Source organism: Anastrepha obliqua, chromosome 3 (assembly GCF_027943255.1).
Source record: "Anastrepha obliqua isolate idAnaObli1 chromosome 3, idAnaObli1_1.0, whole genome shotgun sequence".
Classification (NCBI taxonomy): Eukaryota; Metazoa; Arthropoda; class Insecta; order Diptera; family Tephritidae; genus Anastrepha; species Anastrepha obliqua.
Window position 1 is genome coordinate 84,799,098 of NC_072894.1, and position 20,837 is coordinate 84,819,934.

General features: G+C 38.2%; 1 protein-coding gene across 1 annotated transcript; it reads left to right on the forward strand.

Moving 5' to 3' along the window:
* The first annotated feature begins 2,921 nt into the window (after positions 1 to 2,921).
* On the forward strand, positions 2,922 to 19,961 carry LOC129241391 (homeotic protein labial). The gene is made up of 3 exons (XM_054877679.1): positions 2,922 to 3,784; positions 15,272 to 15,512; positions 19,356 to 19,961. Exons 1-3 carry the CDS (start codon positions 2,922 to 2,924, stop codon positions 19,734 to 19,736), a joined length of 1,485 nt encoding a protein of 494 aa, XP_054733654.1. The 3' UTR covers positions 19,737 to 19,961.
* The last annotated feature ends 876 nt before the right edge of the window (positions 19,962 to 20,837 follow it).

Below are 20,837 nucleotides of genomic sequence, written 5' to 3' on the forward strand. Positions count from 1 at the left end.
AAGGTTGTTCACCAACACTTTGCGCTGCAGCAAAAATATTCCTGACAGAACGTCCAGTTTTTTAGTCCCCAGTCCTTTTTCTATCCTCGCCAGAACCAGTTTCTTGAAATTTTTTCAGCAACCTTTAAATAGTCTAATCATTCGGGCGATTATTTCCATCAAAAAATTACGAATTCTGCGATGTTGTTCTTAAAGATCGACCAATTTCATAACACGTTTCAACAATTTTAAAGCGTTGTTCTATCATATCATATAAAATTGTGCATCTGTCTACTTGACAAATGTCAAAGATGACAAAAAAGTTACCAACATTTAGGCGTACCATTTGAAAGAGCCTTAACTATGGTAAAGATTGGTTATTTTATGGAATTTCGTGATTAAGACTAGAAAGACTAAAATTTAGTATGCACTTTTATTGTGAAAAGACCGTTGTGCCCGTTAATGGAAACTGCTTTCTTCCGTATGATCCGGAGCCTAAGGAAAAGTAGATGTAGTGGAAAAAGGCGGGAAAGGCCACCAAAGAAATTCAAAGTGTGGAAAAGGGAGAAAATCCGCTTCGAAGTTTATAGCTACCACTTTTTTTATAGCGAGGGATTTTCAATAACTAATGACTTGCTTAAAGGTACCCCAATGAACGACAATACTATCAGGAACATGAGGATGTTGCAATGGAGAGATGGCGCACCCATTCACTTCGCTCGATTTGCAATGAATGCCTTAAATCTACGGCATTGATAGGAATTGAAAGACGGAGATTGTTCGGACAACAACGAGACAAAGGCGAAGTTTGACAAGATTTTGTCAGATGTGGATTCGTTAATTTACTGAAATTAATAGAAAAAGTTGCAAATAAAATAAAGAAGAGCAAGCGTTTTCGTCGTAAATCTCGTCTAATGGAATACTCAAGAAACGGGCTCCTTCGAAAGGGTGGGACCAAATAGAGAGAAGTGTTAGATGAGTAGACTTTAATGGGTATGTGAAGAAGTGGTTATTTCCATGCCGTGAATCTTTGCATGCTTCACATACGTGTGTTAAGAATGACGTGATTAATTCTGGATAAGTAAGAGTGTAACCTGCCACAGTATCTAGGACGCCAGTGTTACGCTGAAGTTTTTCATCTGCTATGGATGGTGCTGGTGGGTTGAGGGCTCGTAAATATTATATATTAATAGACTTTCGTTTAATGCCTGTCTGTATTCCGTCGATCATGTCCATATCTTTTTTTGTATTTTGGTGTGCTTTTTTGGGTATAACCTCTTCATAGATACAATATTTTAAATTTAATTTTTAGAAGGTATGCCTATTATTTTCTGTTTATTTGTACAACTGAGTCGTTATTTGTTTAAGCAAATATTTTGTTACATTTTTTAATCTGAAAATTTGGAAATAAGAAATGGATTGTATTTTACCTTAAAGTTTTTACATACTTTTATTATGAAATATGAAATAATCGCTTAGATCACCAAAGAGATTTCAATTTTTTTAAGTTTCGGGGTTTCATTTTGGGTTACCGTTCTTAAATATCGAATGCTTCTTTCAATTTCGTTTTTATTTTTCTATTCTACATTTCGATAATTGAAATTGCTACGTCCTCAGTTAAGCAAAATAATTTAAAATATCCATGAAATTATATTTGATTATGTAATATTTTCTACAACTGTAAGAAAGCATGCCTAATTCAGTCAATTTAGAACGAACACACACTAAATACGCTCTTGCCTCACTCTACTAGATATCAAATGTAGCAAATTGCAGTGCTTAAAGACACATTTTACCCTCAAAATAAGTTGGTAATTGTCAAGAACTTACTGCAGAACAAATACAATGATTTCTCAAAATTACTTCCCCGCAGCACTGCTGCACTTTTTCTCTGTTGCGAAATTGCCGAAGTGATACACGTTTGTTTCGCTGTGCCGAACTAATGATGACGATGAGAAGCTTAATGATGGTGATAAAGCTCACACTAGACAAACTCCAAAGAACGACTAGCTGAAAAAGGAGGCAGTTGCTCCTCACCGCTAGCGAAAATGTTTCACCACTTTCTCACAGCGCTGCCATTTCATCTGCGGCTACACTCCATAATGATGGTAATTATCCCTCGTTTTTCCAACAATTCCGACAATTTGCAATGTGTTACGCAAAACAAAAAAATAAAAAAAAAACAAATAAACGTTACAACTCAACCCCATACTGCATTCTGGCCCAAAGCATGGTGGATTGCACAACGAAGCGCGATGTTATAAACAACCACGCCCACACAATAAAATTTCATACAAGTCGACATTTTAACCGCAACAAACACGCCCAACGACAGCGTGCTCTCACTCTCGCCCAACACTGACCAGAGCGAGATGGCAAATAATTGGAAGTCTCCATCTTTGAATTAGTAAACTAATATAGGCTTTAGCTCGGTGAATGCTGCGTGGGCTTTGGTGTGTGTGTATGTTACGTTAGAGAGCAGCCAGAGAGTAAGCGTAAAAAGAGCGCAAATACGCAAATGGTTGAACGCTGTAACAAGGGTGCAAGGTGTGGTGCGACTCAATTGTGGACGCTTTGCAGCAGTCAGCAGAGAAACAGTCGTTAAGTGATTACGTTCAATTATCACGTCGAGGTATATGACATGCAATCGAAGAGCGCCTTCGCGCAGTTGGTAACTTACACTCGCCACGGTTAAACGTTAAAATGGTCTAAATTTGCCGATAAACGACCTTTACTAATAAATACGAAAACAGCGAAGTATTTAATTGATCAATTAGGTACTGATAAGCTCAATTAAATTTTTGCACAAAAAAAAAATCAAAAATACAAACACTAACAATACTTTTCAAAAGTGATAACGAATTTTTAAGTGACTGTGAAATAAAAACACTGAAGCTATTCGAAAGTGTTACGTTCTGTTCAGTTTAGTGAATTTAAGAAAAATGTCTAGCGCACAAGTGTCTCAGCCTCCAACACTGCAACAGCAGCAACATCAACAGCAACAGCAAATTTCGCATTTCCTGAATCACATTGCAGCCGCACAACAGCAACAGCATCACCAACAGCAAAGCTCGTCGCCACAACGCAGTGATTACCAAAACGATAATAACACTAGTTCCACTTTGTCGCCTCGATCACCTACCCATTCCAGTCCTATACGTTCACCTCACTCACCGCGCTCGGCCACGAATTCGCCACCAAGTCCCCATCCCGAAAGCAATCATCCCGTCTTGCACCTGCCACCCACTTCCAACGCAGGCTTGCCGCTAATAGTGGCTCCTATACCCGCTTTGCCACACCTTGCCTCTATGGCGCCCACTTCCGTGTCCAACAGTTTGCGTGATCAGCGCATATTTCCACCGTCAGTCACACAAGCACCGCCACCACCACCAACCATAGCAGCGCCACGTTTATACGATGCATTCGCGCCGAATGCGTTACCCGTCGGCCATCCCGCCTTGGCAAATGGCTGCTATCCCATGCCTCGCCTGCCGCTGAGTAACGTCATGTTAGCGCAGCAAAACGCATCCACTTCACCTCCAGTAGCTACCGCGACCGCTCAAAGTCAACCGAAGAAATCTTTTTGTATCGATGCGTTGTTGGCGAAAAATCAGAACAACGACGATGTACTGGAAAATACTGCTTTGAAACCGTTGACGGACGATCGGATAGCTGCATTTCATTATGCGCGCGATAATACAGAACTGAATCAAGCCATTGCCGCCGGCATTAGTGAACAGGAGGCCCTACAACGGATAAGAGACTCCCGCGAGTATGGCACACCAAGCCCCGATGGCATGTCGAGGTGAGTACGAAAGTTAGGTAGTATTGGTGTAGGTATTTAAAGGTTCATCACAAAGAATTCGATACGGAGAGATGTGAAAGGAAATTAGTTACTTTTTATTAAAAATGGGCGGTGGCATGCAAATAGCAATACAAGCTTTGTGAAAAAAATTTTTTTTTTTACTATTTTTTTGTATTTTAATTAAGCTTATACAATGTTAATAACTAATATATTATATAAACTGGGTTGTTTAATTTAATTGTAGCGAAAAATTCCAATTATATGGGAGGTAGTTGTGGTTATTATTAGAGTTTACTTATTTTCAGGCCAAGAGTGTATAGGAATTTAATTGAAATATGTGAAGGACGGACGTACAGAAATATAAACGTTGAGTGCACGTAATTCACGCAATACAAAACAAAATATTGTATCCTTTGTATTCTTATTCTGCAGCCTTCGTAATAAAAAAGTTCATACCCACAAGAATAAAATACATATATCTTAAAAATTAACAATTTCTTGTTAAAAAAAATTAGCATTATGTTTTAGAAAAAGTAAGGGAGTTTTCGGTAGGGTCAGCAAAATGTTGTGTCCAAATACCAAGGCAGGAAGCTTATGAACGAGCATTGTTTGGAATCATTAAACGTTACTACCGAAATTCTGAGCCGGCGGTCGCAACTTTAAGAGGACTTACTCCTACTCTTAGTCATAATAATTGTCTCATCAGTTAATCAGTTTTTATTAAGTGAAGTATAATTTAATAAGTCAACTGAGAGAGTGCGTAAATCGCTTATAGAACTGACTGAGTTCCCTTGACGTATTCGTGTTTGCAACAACATTAAGTGTCAGTGAAACGGTCAGATTCATATTTTTGGACTTGGAAACACTAATTGAAAATAACAAATAAATGTCAACAGGCAGATAAGCCAAGGCATGAACTTTTCATTATATTTTCTGAATGTCATATAGAAGTGGTTTAAATAGTGTTTATTTATTTTTGCCTAATTTTCGGCTCACTATATAGTAGGTGCGAAATTGAATTTTGAATTTTACTAACTCTTCCGATAAGCTGAATGAGAACCAGGCATATGTAATTTGAGAAAATAATCCCGAATTATGATTCTTCCGCTTGGAAATTCATCATGTCTAAACCTGCTATATCCGCAGGCCTCGCAAAAGTGAGAATCAAGCTTACTCAATTTTGCACCGCGAGAGCAGAACAGCTGAGGGGAAAAGGCTGAAATGATTCCACCACATCCTCTAGCCAAGCTTCACACGTGGCTAGAACGATCTCGCGACCTTCACGTGAAGCTTAGCTTTCCACGGGCATACCACGGGTAATTAGGAGAATCTCAATCCTTTAGTTTTCGGGAGAATTATCTAGATAACTCATCCGCAGTTTCTCGCAATGCCTCTGTGACCAGGTACCAAGATGAGCTTAATTTCAAAATATTTCGATGTAGTCAAAAGGAAGTCAGGAATTTTCCGGACTAGTTTCAAGCACACCATCAGTGAGCCTGGGTACCTAATTGCCCTTTAATGACAGTTGTTGCCCAAGTGAGTAGTGAGTTAACTGCTTCTCTGATTGTAGCTACCTCCGCGAGAAACGCACAGTAGAGGTTAGGTTGCCCTACTTTGTGCTTGATGAGGAATTTTTCACAAGATACTCCTACACGAATCTTTCCGTCCAACTGTGAACCATTCGTGGGCAGGTTAATCAGGTTCTCATCTGAAAATGCTGCAACTTTCCCACTCTTCGCTTGGGAGGATATGGATGGAGAAGGTCCCACTGGGTTCAGCGAGAATGCACTTAAAATTGATCAGTCCTACGGGGATGAACTAAAAGTTTCTACAAGAGTGCTCGTAGCTAAAGTCAAGTTTGTAGCCCAAACTTCTCAGTTTTATTGCGGCACGCAAAGTGACAGCTTTGCCTGTGACGCCCATGGGTACCACGCTTAGCCTTGCTTTAAGCGCTAGAGTTAGAGCGGGTCGGAGCACTCATGACTTCAATGAAGGCAGAACTTTGCATTCTTTCCAAATTCTTAACCGACGTTATTCCCAAACGAGTTCCATCAGTCCAGAGCTTCATTCAACATAATTGGCTTAATAATACTATTGCAGAGCGAAAAGAAAACCATGAGGGAGGGGCTACATCCTTTGGAAATATCGTTGTTTCGGTCATATAAAATAACTAATGCCCTCTTAAATTGCCCTCAACATAGGGCTTTCATTTTTGCTTTCTGTCAAGGAATAGCCCTACGAACTGTACCGGTAGGCAACCCATTTGACAACTGCATTTATGAAACTCTGCATCGGGTCCTATAGAATATCCAGAATCTTATTGTTAAGTGAAATAAGTGCCACTACGTGGGCGGTTCCTTAAAAGCAAGCGGTTACTCTATCAATGCTATTATTTTGTAATTCTTATGACTATTTTTAGTAAAGTTCTCGAGAAAAGGAACGCAGCATGTCTTCAGCACGTGCTTCGATGTTTGAAATCTAGAAGCAATACTCTGGGGTGTTTTTATTGCCTTCAACCGGAATGAAAGAATAAACTGAAGCAAACCAATCCCAAGGCGGCCGCCGTATCCGAATGGGTTGGTGCGCGACTACCATTCGAAATTCACAGAGACAATGTCGGTTCGAATCTCGGTGAAAACACCAAAATTAAGAAAAACATTTTTCTAGTAGCGGTCGCCCCTCGGCAGGCAATGGCAAACCTCCGAGTGTATTTCTGCCATGCAAAAGCTCCTCACAAAAATATCTGCCGTTCGGAGTCGGCTTGAAACTGTAGATCCCTCCATTTGAGGAACAACATCAAGACGCACACCACAAATAGGAGAAGGAGCTCGGCCAAACACCCAAATAGGGTGTATGCGCCAATTATATATATAAACCAATCCTGCGAAGAGGGCTGCTTTTCAGAAGCTGATGGTACTATTTTTTCACTTTCAATATTTAAGGGTGATAAATTACAAGATTTGGCCGAATCAAATTTGTGAAGGCAACTTTGGTTGTTACGTCATAGGGGATTTGGCAGAGAGGGACGAATGAATTGAAAAATGCGTAAAGAGAGCTTAGTTGAATACAATTCGTCTTCCAGTCAGTCGTTGTTTAGATGGCAACGAAGTAACATTGGCAGTGGCTGGATTGAGTTTTTCGTATATTACCATCACAATCTCAATTCTTGCTAACTTCTGTTGTAAATGAATCGCTTTCATATCCCTTATTACGTCACTTAATAAGCTGATTTTATCTAAATCGCTAAGAGCCAGGAATGGTCTGATGTTGGCCACACCTTTGCGATCTATCCACCGTGCATCTGTAGTATACTTTTCAATAGACTTGTCATTGACAGTAAAGGCATTGGCTAATTTGCAATAGTATTTTGTTGCAAAATCCACAATTTATTTTTTTTTAATTTAGCATGAACTTTGCTGATTTGTAGATGACATTTCCATCCAAACTCGAGTTTTCTTTTGTACGAATTTCGACACTCGCAATTCTTACTTATTATATAAATAAATCTTGTTTTAAAGTCCATTTGAAAAAAAAAAAAAAATAAAATTTCGCATATTCCGCTGTGAGTGCATTATTTTCACAAAATGTGCAAGTTAATTCTTAGCACTGTGGCCCTTTCCGTGAAATATTTAAGACTACGCTGAATATATCAAAAAAATGTTCAGATGCATAAAACTGAAATAATGCCGCTACTCTTCTCTTAATTTTTTTTTTGTTGTTGCATGTTTTGTTATACAAATATAACGATTATAGCTGAAAAAGAATCTATAATATATTAGTGGTGCTATAGGTTGTCAAAAAAGTCTTGCGGTATTTTTAGTGAATTTTCAATTGTTCATAAAATTGGTTATAATAATGCGATTTAAGTCAAATATGCCCCGTTTTGTTCGATGACGAGTTCCCAACGAGATGCCAACTTCATAATGCCCCTCTTATAGAAGCTCGCTTCCCTATTGTCAAAAAACTCGGAGATCCAATTTTCACAGGACTCTCTTGTGGACAACTTCCGACTACCAAGCTCGTTCGCCATGGACAGAAATAGGTGGTAATCACTTAGTGCGAGATCCGGACTATACGATGGATTGAAAAGAACCTCTCATCCGAGCTCCCGGATCTTCTGGCGCGTCACCAAAGATGTGTGTGGCCTGGCGTTGCCCCGATGGAAGACAATTCGGCCTCTGTTGATCAAAGATGGCCTCTTCTGCATGAGTGCTGCATTCAAGCGGTCCAGTTGTTGGCAGTACAGGTCCGAATTGAGCGTTTGGCCATAGGGAAGCAGCTCATAGTGGATGATTCCCTGCCAATCCCACCAAACACACAGAAGAACCTTCCTGGCCTTTTCGACCACGACCGTTTGCGCTTCACGTTGTCGTAAGTGACCCACTTTTCATCACCAGTCACCATCCGCTTCAAAAACGGGTCGATTTTGTTGCGATTCAGAAGCGATTCGCATGCATCCATACGGGCAAATTTTTGCGTCAAGTCGTGTGGCACCCATACATCGAGCTTCGTTTTGAATCCAAGCTTTTTCAAATGGCTTATAACAGTTTGATGACTCATGCTCAGCTCTTGGTCGATGCTACGGCTGCTACTATGCCGGTCTCTTTCGATCAATTCAGCGATTTTATCGCAATTTTCGACGACAGGCCTCCTGGACCGTGGCGCATCTTCGATCACCTCTGCACCAGAACGAAAACGTTGAAACCATCGTTGCGCGGTGGAAATGGAAACTGTATCGGGTCCATAAGCTTCACAAATTTTATTGGCAGGATGAGATGCATTTTTGCCTTTATCGTAGTAGTACTGTAAAATATGCCGTATTTTCTCTTTATTTTGCTCCATGTTTGCGACGCTATAACTCACGAACGACTAAAAGCAAACAACAATTAATCAAACACGTGTTAGCACGTGAAAAGAGCTTTCCAAAAAGCTCTAGCGTGAACCGATGCGACGAATACAACTAGAACTACGCGCTTGCAAAGACAAGCTTGCGGAAAAAAGGGTGTATGCGCTAATTATATATAATATATAAGCTGTTCGCCCAAAAGTCTCAAACTTCTATAATTTTGAGGTTTACTTTATATTTTGTCCACCATGAAATACAAGCTTTTAAGATAATATAGGAAGCGAATAATAAGACTTTTATATTTAATTTGAAGTCTTTTTCACAGTCCCATTTTGCAGAGTTGTTGTTAATTAGCACTATTTTTAGACTCGTTGTCGACCAATAAATCCCAAGTGGGTTACGGGCACTAATTACTGACATAACACTAAAGTGTCCGCATGACGTCGCAGCTGATTGAATTCTTACAAATATTTACAAAACTAATTCAGCAATTGAAAATTGATTTAATATCACTTAAAGTTGACAATACGTTATTTAACAGCCAATAAGCTTTCAATTCACCCGCAAATAAAGTCTGACAAGTGTCATACCCAATATAGCTGGTGACAGTCTCAAATATTCAGGCTATGCTTGCGTAACTGTGTTCAAATTGGAGTTATATTTTCGCAGAAACCTATATGTGTATGCCTACATATACATTTTCAATATATATTTGTATATACATACATATGTAGGTATTTACATGGGTATATGCATTTGTAAACCATGCCTTTGGTTTTTTGCTTGTTGTTATTTCACTGTTAAGCGCCAATTTTAGTGCTTTTATTTAATATATTTTTAATGCCAATCATTTTACGCGGATGTTACTCACAGCTGCTGTCAAAGCACCTTCGAAAGAAGGTCAGAAAAAAGAAAGAGGTTTAAACAAAGAAAGCGTGAGAAATTAGGTGTTTACTTTTGAATTTAGATAATTGACGCGACAAGGCTAGACATCGCCTGTTATTTCGGGAGTTTAATTAGCAAATATTGTTGTCGATTGGACATTAAGCTTAGTGTGCAGATTATACGAAAAATGATCACATATGTATGTATATGTACATATGTATGTGTCTGTATATATACAGCAGATCTTTCCCTGCCAGCCAAAAGTAGTGAAGAAACTAGATAAAAAGTGGGTATCGTCAACTTTAAAAGCGGGAACAAAAGTGGTTAAAAAGGGTCTTTCAAAAGTGACACTTAGATGTTAGTAGTGAATGAAATGAACAAAAAATGAAGAAAAAAGTGGTTCTGTCGTGTATAGAAAAAGAATAAAAACTGGACGTTCTGTTGAAAATATTGCTGCTGTTATCAACAATTAGGCATTCACGAATTAACTGTTTGGCGGAGCATTCCAATGTTATCTTTCTTTCCCTGACCTTTTTGAAGGAATGTAATAATTACTAATACAATTGTTGTTATAATACAGAATTCGATTTCTATTTGTTTATTTAACTTAAGGCTTTTATAAATATTATTATTGTGAAGTTAGAAATCCTAGAAAAAATCGTGCTGCTTGTTAGGAATAAGAGCAGTAATTAAAATTTAATCATATTAGTTGAATATTTAACAAACAAAAAAATGAAATTTGTGGGCAATAAAAAGAAAAAAAAAACCTTTTGACGGATTTTACCTGTAGATGTGCTCGTGGTGGACATTTAAAGAATGTTGTTTTTGACATATAATTTTTACGAGCCGTATTTTGAATAAAAATAGTGAAACCTGAAAGAGTCTAAAATTTTGCAAGTTTTATTTTAAAGCAACATCGAGGTGCGTCTTTTGAAATACTCTTTATTTCTGAAGGGGCCTGCAGAATATATCCAATTGCCCCTTGTGTGTTCGAGTTCCAAACGACGACGCTTATAGCATTTGAACTGTTCCACGGAAAGGATAGCTATTTTTTATTAATATATAAAACTAAAACCAACAATTTATTTGATTCAGTTCAATTCTGTTTTAAACCAGCTGCTGTTTTTTGTGATAGACTTTTTCAAAGCTAAAATAAAGGATTTTTCAATTGACGCGGGCCGATTTTGGCGCCCTGTGGCAGCCATTTTGTTTTGGTGACATCTGTCAAATCTTTTATTTATTATTCAGTTGGTGGCCATTCCAATTTCTTATGGCCCATATTGAACCAAATGGACCTAGACGACATGTGGTTCCGGCAGGACGGCGCTACGTGCCACACAGCAAACACCATTTTATTTAATTTCAACATCTACCCGCCCTTATTGAAAAACCCTTTATATTTGCTCGTTTTCATAAATACATTTTTCTATCATTCAATGCTTTGACTAATTTCTCATATGTAGAATATTTTCTTGACTTTTTACTCATACGTGAAAGATAGAAAGCATGAGAAAAAAAATAAATCCAAATATTTGGAGGTGCGCTAGTAACGCCATAAAATTTGCGTTTGTATTGGTATTCAGCGAAAAAGTGTGAGCTTGTATTGGAATTCTGAGAAGAAGTGGTTAGCCATGGCTGGCAGGGATTATAGGTGGATGAGTAGCATCAACCCAATCACACATTATGGTGCCAGCACTTACCGACGTCAACGCAGGCCCCTGTCAGCTGTTACGATGAAACTAAGGAGAGCCCCACGTAAATGAAAATGTGCCACCCTTTCCTTTACACCAAAATGCGAAATCGCGGTCGTGCATCAAAAATTACGCCGGGGAATTTATGCATTTGTCTTCCCTCATTAAGGAGAACCGACGAAGTTCGATCAGAAATTTGTCAGCACTATTATCTGACAGGGTTGGCAAAACCCCTCCACCTAACCTAACCTATGGTCTGACAGGATCGTAAAACAAGTGGGTCGCGTTTCCACTTTCCAGGTAAAACCTACAAGAAATTTGTTATAATATTCATAAGGTACAATTGTTGCGATTGTATGGTTATTTTCGGTTTCAGCTTCATTCAATTTATTTTTTTGTTTGGGCTAAACAGAAGCCTTTGCTTACTGTTTCACAAAAGACAAAGGGGTTAATATGGGCGAAACACGGACAAACCTGGATTTAGGAGCAGCGGGATGTAATAATATTTAGCAACGAACCGAAATTTTATGTTTGCACCGGTGGTACTAGATCCAGAGTCATACGTAGGAAAAAGAACCCATACCATAGGAATTGCCTGCGGCGGACGGCATGGTTTTACGGAGGCTTGTCGGCAAAGGGTTTTAGTAAATCGCACTTCATAAATGACACAAAACGAACTCACTTCCATATGAGCAAATGTTTCGTATGAATGCATTTATCTTCCAGCAAGACGGTGCGTCATCCTTTACAGACAAAATCACAAAAAAATGATTTCAGACAAACAATATTGGTACTTTGGACTAGTCTCCGTCAAATCCTGACCCTAGCTCCATCGAATCTTTATGAGTGCTCTTGAAAGTAAGGCCGTCTCAGCCCTCAAAAACTATTTTGGAATTAAGAGCAGCAAGTTAAGAAAGTTGGAACTCCATTACATCGGAAGAGTGCGGTCAACTGGTATATTTCAGGAAAAATCAATATAGAGCAATAACTGCCAATCTTTGCAGCGTATCCCAAGCCGGTCAGGCAATCTCAGCAAGCCTTTTAGTGCTAAATAAAAGCGTAGTCACAGAAAGAGAGAAGTAGAGAAATCATTTATTCCGATAGACAGGCAGTCTAAGACAGTAAAAGTGTGTTAGAAATGATTAAAAATACCTGCATAGTATTTTTTTATTAATCTATTCTGAATGCAAGGACATACATAGTAACATTAAAGGTAGATGAGCTAACTAAATTGGACTAATTAGTCAAGACAAGGTCGAACATGGTCGACGCCTCCTATGCGGATGCATGACTTTGTTTAGAAGGCCGGTTGAGATTGCTTTGTCTTTGTTTTCTGGAAAACACTGCGAATGACCCAAACTAGCAACTTGTTAAAGGCCATACAATGGTTTAGAGCGGACCAAGTAGAGTAAGGATAGGATAGTTCCGCTGACTTAGCTGCGTCACCTAACCAAACTAATAATCGAAGAGCTACATACACATAGAAAGTTTGAATCCATTTTTTCTTAATGTACATTGCGCCTCCTTTCAAGCACAGTTTGTCTAAAGGATGTGTGACCAGTCAAATTCAAACTTAGGCGTATCCTTTTCGAAGTACGCGTTTGGAATTTGTTTGTTTTGTGAGAAATTTAGGAAGCGCATATCGTTTTTTCAAAATAAGTTTCGCCTATGAAAAAGGATTTGAAGCATGGCTCGAAGACGTGAAGGCATTATAAAGTGGCTAATAGTGACGGCTATATATTTTATTGAATAACTTCTGCTCAAATATGAACGAGACGTTATCAATAAAACGGTCCGCGGATGACATATGGCAAAAATAAATTTTTTGTTTTTTGGTAGGACTGTTATAAGCTTACATGGCAAATTTCAGCGTGATATGTCACATAGTTTGTTTTCTGTGCTACTGTAAACAAGTCAAGCTCGAGTGTGTTCTTCGAATTTAACGAAGGAAATTCAAGTTGAACAAAGAATTTGTTTGAAATTTTGTTATTCCAACAAAATTTCGGCTTCAGACGCCTTAAAAATGTTGCAGACAACCTATGGGGACTCTGCTCTATCGCGTGCACGTGTTTTCCAGTGGTACAAATCGTTCAAAGAGGGCCGTACATCAACCCAAAAAACCACGCCAAAGTCGATCAAAAATTAAGGTTATGCTGACTGTTTTTTTCGATTACGAAGGTGTGGTGCACTCGGAGTTCCTTCCGCAAGGCCGATCGGTTAACGCTGAATATTATTTAGACGTTTTAAAGCGTTTGCGCGGGAACATTCGCCTTAAAAGGAAGGAATTGTGGGACAACAAGTCATGGTTCTTGCATCACGATAATGCACCAGCTCACACATCACGTCCCGTTCGCGATTATTTGAACAAAAATATTGTTAATATCGTTCCGCAAGCACCGTATTCGCCTGATATGGCTCCATGTGACTTTTTCCTGTTTCCCAAGCTCAAGTTGCCGCTCCGTGGAAAACATTTTGAGGCAATTGAAGTCATAAAAGAGAATTCGAAGAACACAGTCGAGCTTGACTTGTTTACAGTAGCACAGAAAACAAACTATGTGACATATCACGCTGAAATTTGCCATGTAAGCTTATAACAGTCCTACCAAAAAGCAAAAAATTTATTTTTGCCATATGTCATCCGCGGACCGTTTTATTGATAACGTCTCGTTCATATTTGAGCAGAGGGTATATTGCGTATAATAAATAAATCTTATAATTCCAATGCAGTTTTTTGGAATCGAATAGGTCAAATATGAAAGTTCCCAAGTTATGACGGCTTCAGTTAATTTTCTTCAAAATGTATGTTTTGGTTCAGGGTACACAAAAGTGGTATTCTTCCATTGCACTTAGAGGGAACGGCCACACTGATATTTTCCAATCATCTATTGTTTAACTTTACTTAATTAAAAAGTGCATATTCTTAGGATTTTTTTTAAATAACGCTTTTAGCAACAAAAAAACAAATGTAAATAAATGATATACCTATAAGAAAGCAATTTTAACTTGCTTCCATATATGTAGTAACTTTTTTTCAAAAACGACTGTAAATAAAACTGTAAATTGAAAATTTAGGAGACAGTTTTGATAGTTGATCTAACTTAATGGGCGCTTTCTAAGTTCTAGGGACGTTATATTTTGAAATGATCTCAGATTGGATACTTTTCAGAAATAAATGATGTTGTAATCAAAGAAGCCTTGGACAGAATTCAGCAGAATAACTTTAAAAAGTTAAGCCTCAAGAGAATTTGCTAAACAAAAGATTTTAGATAATAATATAAGAGACATTAAAATGTATCGAAATTTTATTATTTTTTTATCGCATATTATATTCACATTACGATTTGTATGATTTTCGCATTTCCAAATTTATGTGATAAATGAAATCTCAGGGGTTCCGAGAAAAATTTTCAAATACCATTGCATCTAAAATTAGAATCAATTTGACAAAGCGGGGAACGTCATTGGATTTGGACCACCTCAATTAAAATGAATCAACTATCAAAACTTTTCCAAAAAATAAAGTTAAAAATTCAAGCAAACTTAAAAAGAAAATTCTTCAGATCAAAATTTCGGTGCCTAGCACGCGCACAATGAAGGAGTGCGCTAAAAAACCGCCGCATGGAGAGCCATGTTACCTCGCCATTTAAAATGATTTATTTTGTTGCACTCATAATCCTCGTATAAGTGTTTTGAAGTTTTACGTCTAAAAGTGACGTCAAAAAAAAAAAAAATCAATTCTTCGTAACCGTCTAATTTATATGCCGCTAGAGTGGTTATATCCCATAAGCCGAGTGCAGCATGTTCTACTATAAACAGCCTCAGCCTCAGTAAATCACTTCGTTCAAAAGCATTACTATCTAATATTACTCTAGCAATCTAGCTTGTGTAGTCTAGTTTTTATAACAAAACAAAGAATTTCGAAAACTCCAACCAGTATAGAGATATAAGCGTTCCAAAAAGCAATGTGTCCTACAGGGTGCACAAAACTCAATAGTTATGTTTGATAGTATGATAATTGTTTCTAAAAACTACTCACACTTTCTCTCTTATATTTGTATGTTCCAGATCAGAATCTCCCACATCTTCGCATCGATCCAGTCCGCCCATTAGTCCAGGTTGTGAAGATCAACACCATATAGGCATTCCAATGGACTTTCACGATGAATTTAAAAAACCTATCCCTCCACACAGTCCCATCAGACCGCAAGACTTCCCCCTTTATACCGGCGGCCATCCGTACCAATTGTTGGCACAAGGAGGGTCTGCGTTTCATCGTCCATTGGATCCAACAGGCAAACCTATTCCTGTAAGTATTGAATTAAAACAGTGATGAATCATTATTATAATAATTATAAGAAATCAAAATTGTTGTATAAGAATCTGTGTAAGGTATAAGTATTAGTAAATAGTAAATAGGGAGAGTGGGGGAAAAAATTTGATAAGCCGAACTTAATTTGTATGGATTGACTTCCTAAATGTACTTTGCTTTGCAATCGAACAATGCCACGCGTTCTTAAATGTAACTTTTGTAACTTTGACAACGCAGTTTGCTCCTAACAGCAGCCATTGCGTAGTTGATGCACAAATAAAAGTGGGTTGCTGAATTCGAAGAGTAATTATTTTTTGTCGCATATTTTATAATAAATTGATCGATCCACTTAGAATTTCATGGTTTTATGGTTTTCATAAAAGTTTTGTTCTTTGGGATTTCTCTTCTCAACGCACTTTTTTCCAATAAATCCTTAATATCATTTTGGCAACTGCCAATCCATTTGAAGGTTTTACATCTATTAAATCCAAACATTCTTTCAATATAACGCTACCATTTAAGTAGACAGCCATGTTTATCTTGGAGTTGCAAAGCCGTAAAAAAGTATTTACAATGGAAAATGAAGCCATCGATGTTTCTGTAGTTGTTCTTCTAACACCATAAACCTTCCCCATACATTTTTGTGAAGAGTCTTTGGTGGATATGAGTCCAGTTCGTTCCGGTAAAGTAGATCCGAAGGTGTGGTAATCCGAATCAATATTGTGAGAGTATGCCACGCCGCCGGAGATTCGGAGATTCGGCAACAGAATTCTGTCCGCTCATTTTATACGTATTCTTACGCTCTTTCAATCAGTCGCTGTTCAGGCGGCAAGAACAATCATTGCATTTATTTTTTCGTATGCCACCAACCGAAAAGCTGTTATAACCCCTACTATACCAATAACGACAAAGTAGGTAGGTAGGTGAAATGGTCGAAGTACTACTCTGACACTCCTCAAGTAGCACTAAAGCGCCGTTTTGATACCATTATGAGACCTCCAATAGGCAGATATCTACAGCCAGCCAGAGCTGTTGATGTAATGGAGACGATTGATGGGATTTACGTTGGCGCACTGCCCACACAGTAACCTCCCATCGTTTAGCAGTCAATCCCGGACATTTACAGATAAAGTGTTCAACGGTCTCTTTTTCTGAACGGTCTCCAGCAGCTTCTGCAAGGATGGGTAAATGGCAAACCTAGCTTTTCCGCGTGTGAGCCGATTGTCCAATCACCGTTAAACACAGCTACAAGTTTGGAAATTGAATAGTTTATTGTATTGGGGCTAAAGGTTTTTCGAAATAGCACATAAAGAAATGGAGCTCCGTCTTTTCTGCGTTTTCCTGAGAAATAATTTATGCAGCTCCCATTTAACAACTGTCAGAGGGATGCCGATGACCGGGTAGGAGGTCCCAGAGGCCGATTCAGTCCCCTTCCTGGCAAGCTCATCAGCAATTTCATTTTCCTCCATGTTCCTATGTGGTGGATCCAAGATCAGAGAAATGTTACCTGCACACCCAAGAGGTTTGATCTCCTTCTTATAGGAGTTGACTAGTTTGGATTTGCACCATAGCGTCGTCAGAGCCTTGACGTTGGCCTAATAAGTCGGAAAAGTTAATTTATAATACTTTCAAATTCATCTGCAGTTTAACAGAGTTGATATATTTACTTACAAATTGTAAAAGCTTGGTTTGAATTACAAAACTACAAATATCGTGATGCGGTTTTCTTTTTATTCGCTGGATTTCATTTGCAAAATATACAGAAAGAAGGCAAAAACTCACTTCAGCATTTTATATACAATAATTCGAATACAGGCATGTCGCCTTCAGAGAGTAGGGGGGAGATGCTTGAGGCTTATTAGTGCACAACTTTCTCTCTAAGTACTCTTACAGGAAACAGTCCGGCACTGGCGAATCTGGCGAGGGAGCAGATTAGTCGAAGTCACCGTTTTTGTAGTTGAGTCAGAGAGGGAGCATTGTCTTGAATAAGTTCATCGTCTGCCACGCCGTATAATATGTTGAGCCATCGTGCTGGAACTAGTAATCCTGCAGCAGTAATGAGCCAGTAATGGCAGCGAAAATTCGGTGTTCATGGGGCTATATCGATCACCATACAATTTCTTCGTCATCCTCGTAAAATATTGATCCAATAATGTTCCTAGCGCACATAACATAAAACATTACGATTAGAAGATTTGCAATGCTCCAGAATCGACTATTTGGTTATTTAGCTCTCCGCTGAGAGTCAAATATGCCTCATAACTTTTGACGAGTCGATTTAAAAAATCTTGTTCATTCTGTCCCAATTCACTCATGTCATCGCCATATACCAAGCGACTTATCCAGAAGCAATAAAGGTTGAAGTAATTGCCCTTCATAGGGGGAAACAAATACAGGCCTGTCTTTATAATTCTCTATAAAGTAATTGCGACGAACGCTGGTGAAACGAGGTTCTGGGGTTCTCAAGAACATCTTTACAGGTAAGCTCCATGTTATCCAAACTCAATGTACGTATTCGCTGAGGTTGGTACGCAGTTCAAGCATTCCTGCGTTACACAAATTCCCGCACCAAAGACTTCTTTGTGTTGAATGAAGACGATGGGCGATTGCGGTAGGATATTCAAAGAGTTATAGCTTGAACACGTTGAAATCACCGGGCCACTGGCTACACCTGTCAAATTATATCAGCACCTGATCATATGCAGCTAATTATTTTGGCGACGAAAGGACTACGCGAGAGATAAATAGTTGTGGCCAGATTAGATCTACACTTGTGTTTCTCTTTTGGCAAAAAAGTGGATATCTTCTTCTTCAGATTAACAGCTCTAATTTTTTTCTTTATGTTTTTATATAATTATGTTTTAGAGATATTTTATAAATCACAAAAATGGATTTTGAGGAAATTTTAATCGATGAAAGTCGAAAGCGTCTGGCTATTTCTGACAGCAGCGGTTGTAGCTGCAGGTAGAACCTTATGGTCGCGTGGTCTGTAGTCCAGCGCACCGAATGTATTCCGGCAATTATTTTCAAAATAAAATTTCACGATTTCTGCGTATTCTGCAGCTGTTTACCGATCCATGATTAAAATTATACTACACATAGGTTTCATAAACGCTATAGAAGAAGTACATGAGTCGAGAAAAAATGTCAAAATTCTCTTGTACCAGGGATAGATGGAACACCCTGAATATAAAATTAAATACAAATAAAATCAGAAATAGTTAAAAAAAAATAATATTAAAAATGGTGTTTTTCTGAAAAAAAAATTTAAGTACGTGCGTGTTTCAAACAACAAATTTGTAATTTTTATTATGGTATTTTTGAATTTCTTAGAAACATACTTTAGACTTTTTTTCAAAACCGTAGAGCCAGGTTTAATTTGGATGGAAAATTTATATTGCCCCACTTTTGTATATTTGAAATACACTTTTCAGCATTTTAGTATTTATCTGATTATAAAACGTAGGCCATAGAGCTCTCCTGCGCTTTCCTTTTTACAACCACAAAGCTCTCCTCAGCCATTATTTTTTGCATCCAGGTGTATTACCCAAATGCCTTTAAAAATTCATGACCTTCAGACATTAAGTAATTAAAGTGCGGTGCTCCCAAAGCTTCGCTGCCACCATTTTTAGTTGGACTAGTGTATACAGAAGCGTCATCCCTACAAATTTAGGCAAATTATTGATGGATTATATTAAAAAGAATTATCCTTTTTTTCGTATGGATACCTAAACTGCCTTGACCATTGTTATTTTTATATGTAGTATATTTTGTGAAGAATTTTTGAAAATTCTGCGCATCATAATTAATATACAGCTTTACTTCTGTCCCTCTTTGCAGCTATCCATGGGCCATACTTTCATGCCATCTCACCTTCAATTCGAATTTTTGGCTCGTGCTGGTATGCTTCACCATCGTATACCCGAACTGGCAGCCTATCCACACCATGCCATTCTGGGTAAAACACGCCGACCACGTACGGCATTCACTTCCCAACAGCTACTCGAACTCGAAAAACAATTCAAACAAAACAAATATTTATCCCGCCCTAAACGTTTCGAAGTGGCCAGTGGCCTGATGCTTTCCGAAACGCAGGTGAAAATCTGGTTTCAGAACAGGCGTATGAAGTGGAAACGTTCGAAGAAGGCGCAACAGGAGGCAAAGGAACGTGCCAAACAACAACAGCAACAGCAACAACAGAGTACAAACAACACCAGTTAGTTGCAGACCGACGAGGTAATTTTACGAAATGGGACACACGAATTGACTCATTATTCCAAATATTCATCCAACGGATCAAACGTTCGCACTGCCACCAACAACAGCCCCAACAGCTATGGCAATAATTATAATTCTAGTCAAACACTTACGCCGGACAACGAACTTGGAGCATAGCATTGTATCCAGATGATTTGCTGCCTCCTACTCGTATGTTGGTGGGTAAATGCTGACGGGCGTTTGCTGAGGAAGCTACGCTTGATGCCGCTGCTTCTGGCGCCAATTGCACTTTTCGTACGTGCATTGGCACTAGGCGTTGCCTTTTTGTTTGCTTTGTAATTAGTTCAATTGCGTTAAGATGCGTCCATGTGAAACTACATGAATTTGAAACTACAACAAGTAGATATGTATGTGCACATGGAATGGGTATTGATTTCTGCTCAAAATTCAACGTTTGGGGGAGCAAAGTGGCGAAGAAATTATTCAAAGGGTATGTGTAGATGATTTTATTGATTTCTAGGGAAGTTCTAAGCAGACACTTCAATGATTCCATTAACAACAAATTGCATTGTGTGATACGACAAATTATAGTATTTATTGAGAAGAGTTGTATTATGTAAATAAGTATATGTATATTGTATTGTAACTGTAATTATGTACATGTAGAAAATTTTACTAAAAACTGAAATACATAATTTACAAAATAATTTCAAGCAAAAGCTTCAATGGTTTTAATTTATGTTGTTGGAAAATTTTATATTTTAGATTTATCGATTCAAAACTAGTGTTTGAATTTGCTGAAAAAATTTGCATCTCATTATTTGGCAGTATTACGAAAATATAACCAATGCCCTGCGGAAATGTTGCGTGTTTATATAAGAATGGAACAAAGCAATTCTACAAACTCATTTCATATATTGAATGTAGTGAAACTTAAGCGATTCAGCTCGAACGTTGACGAACGTTCGTATGTATGCGCACGTACTTTATAAATTCAGCTAGACAACGCAGCTTTTTTAGAGGAAAGAGATTCCACATATTTGCCTTGTGAGACCGCAACAGAAATCCAAGCCCACGGTGGAAATAATACAGACCTGGTGCCAT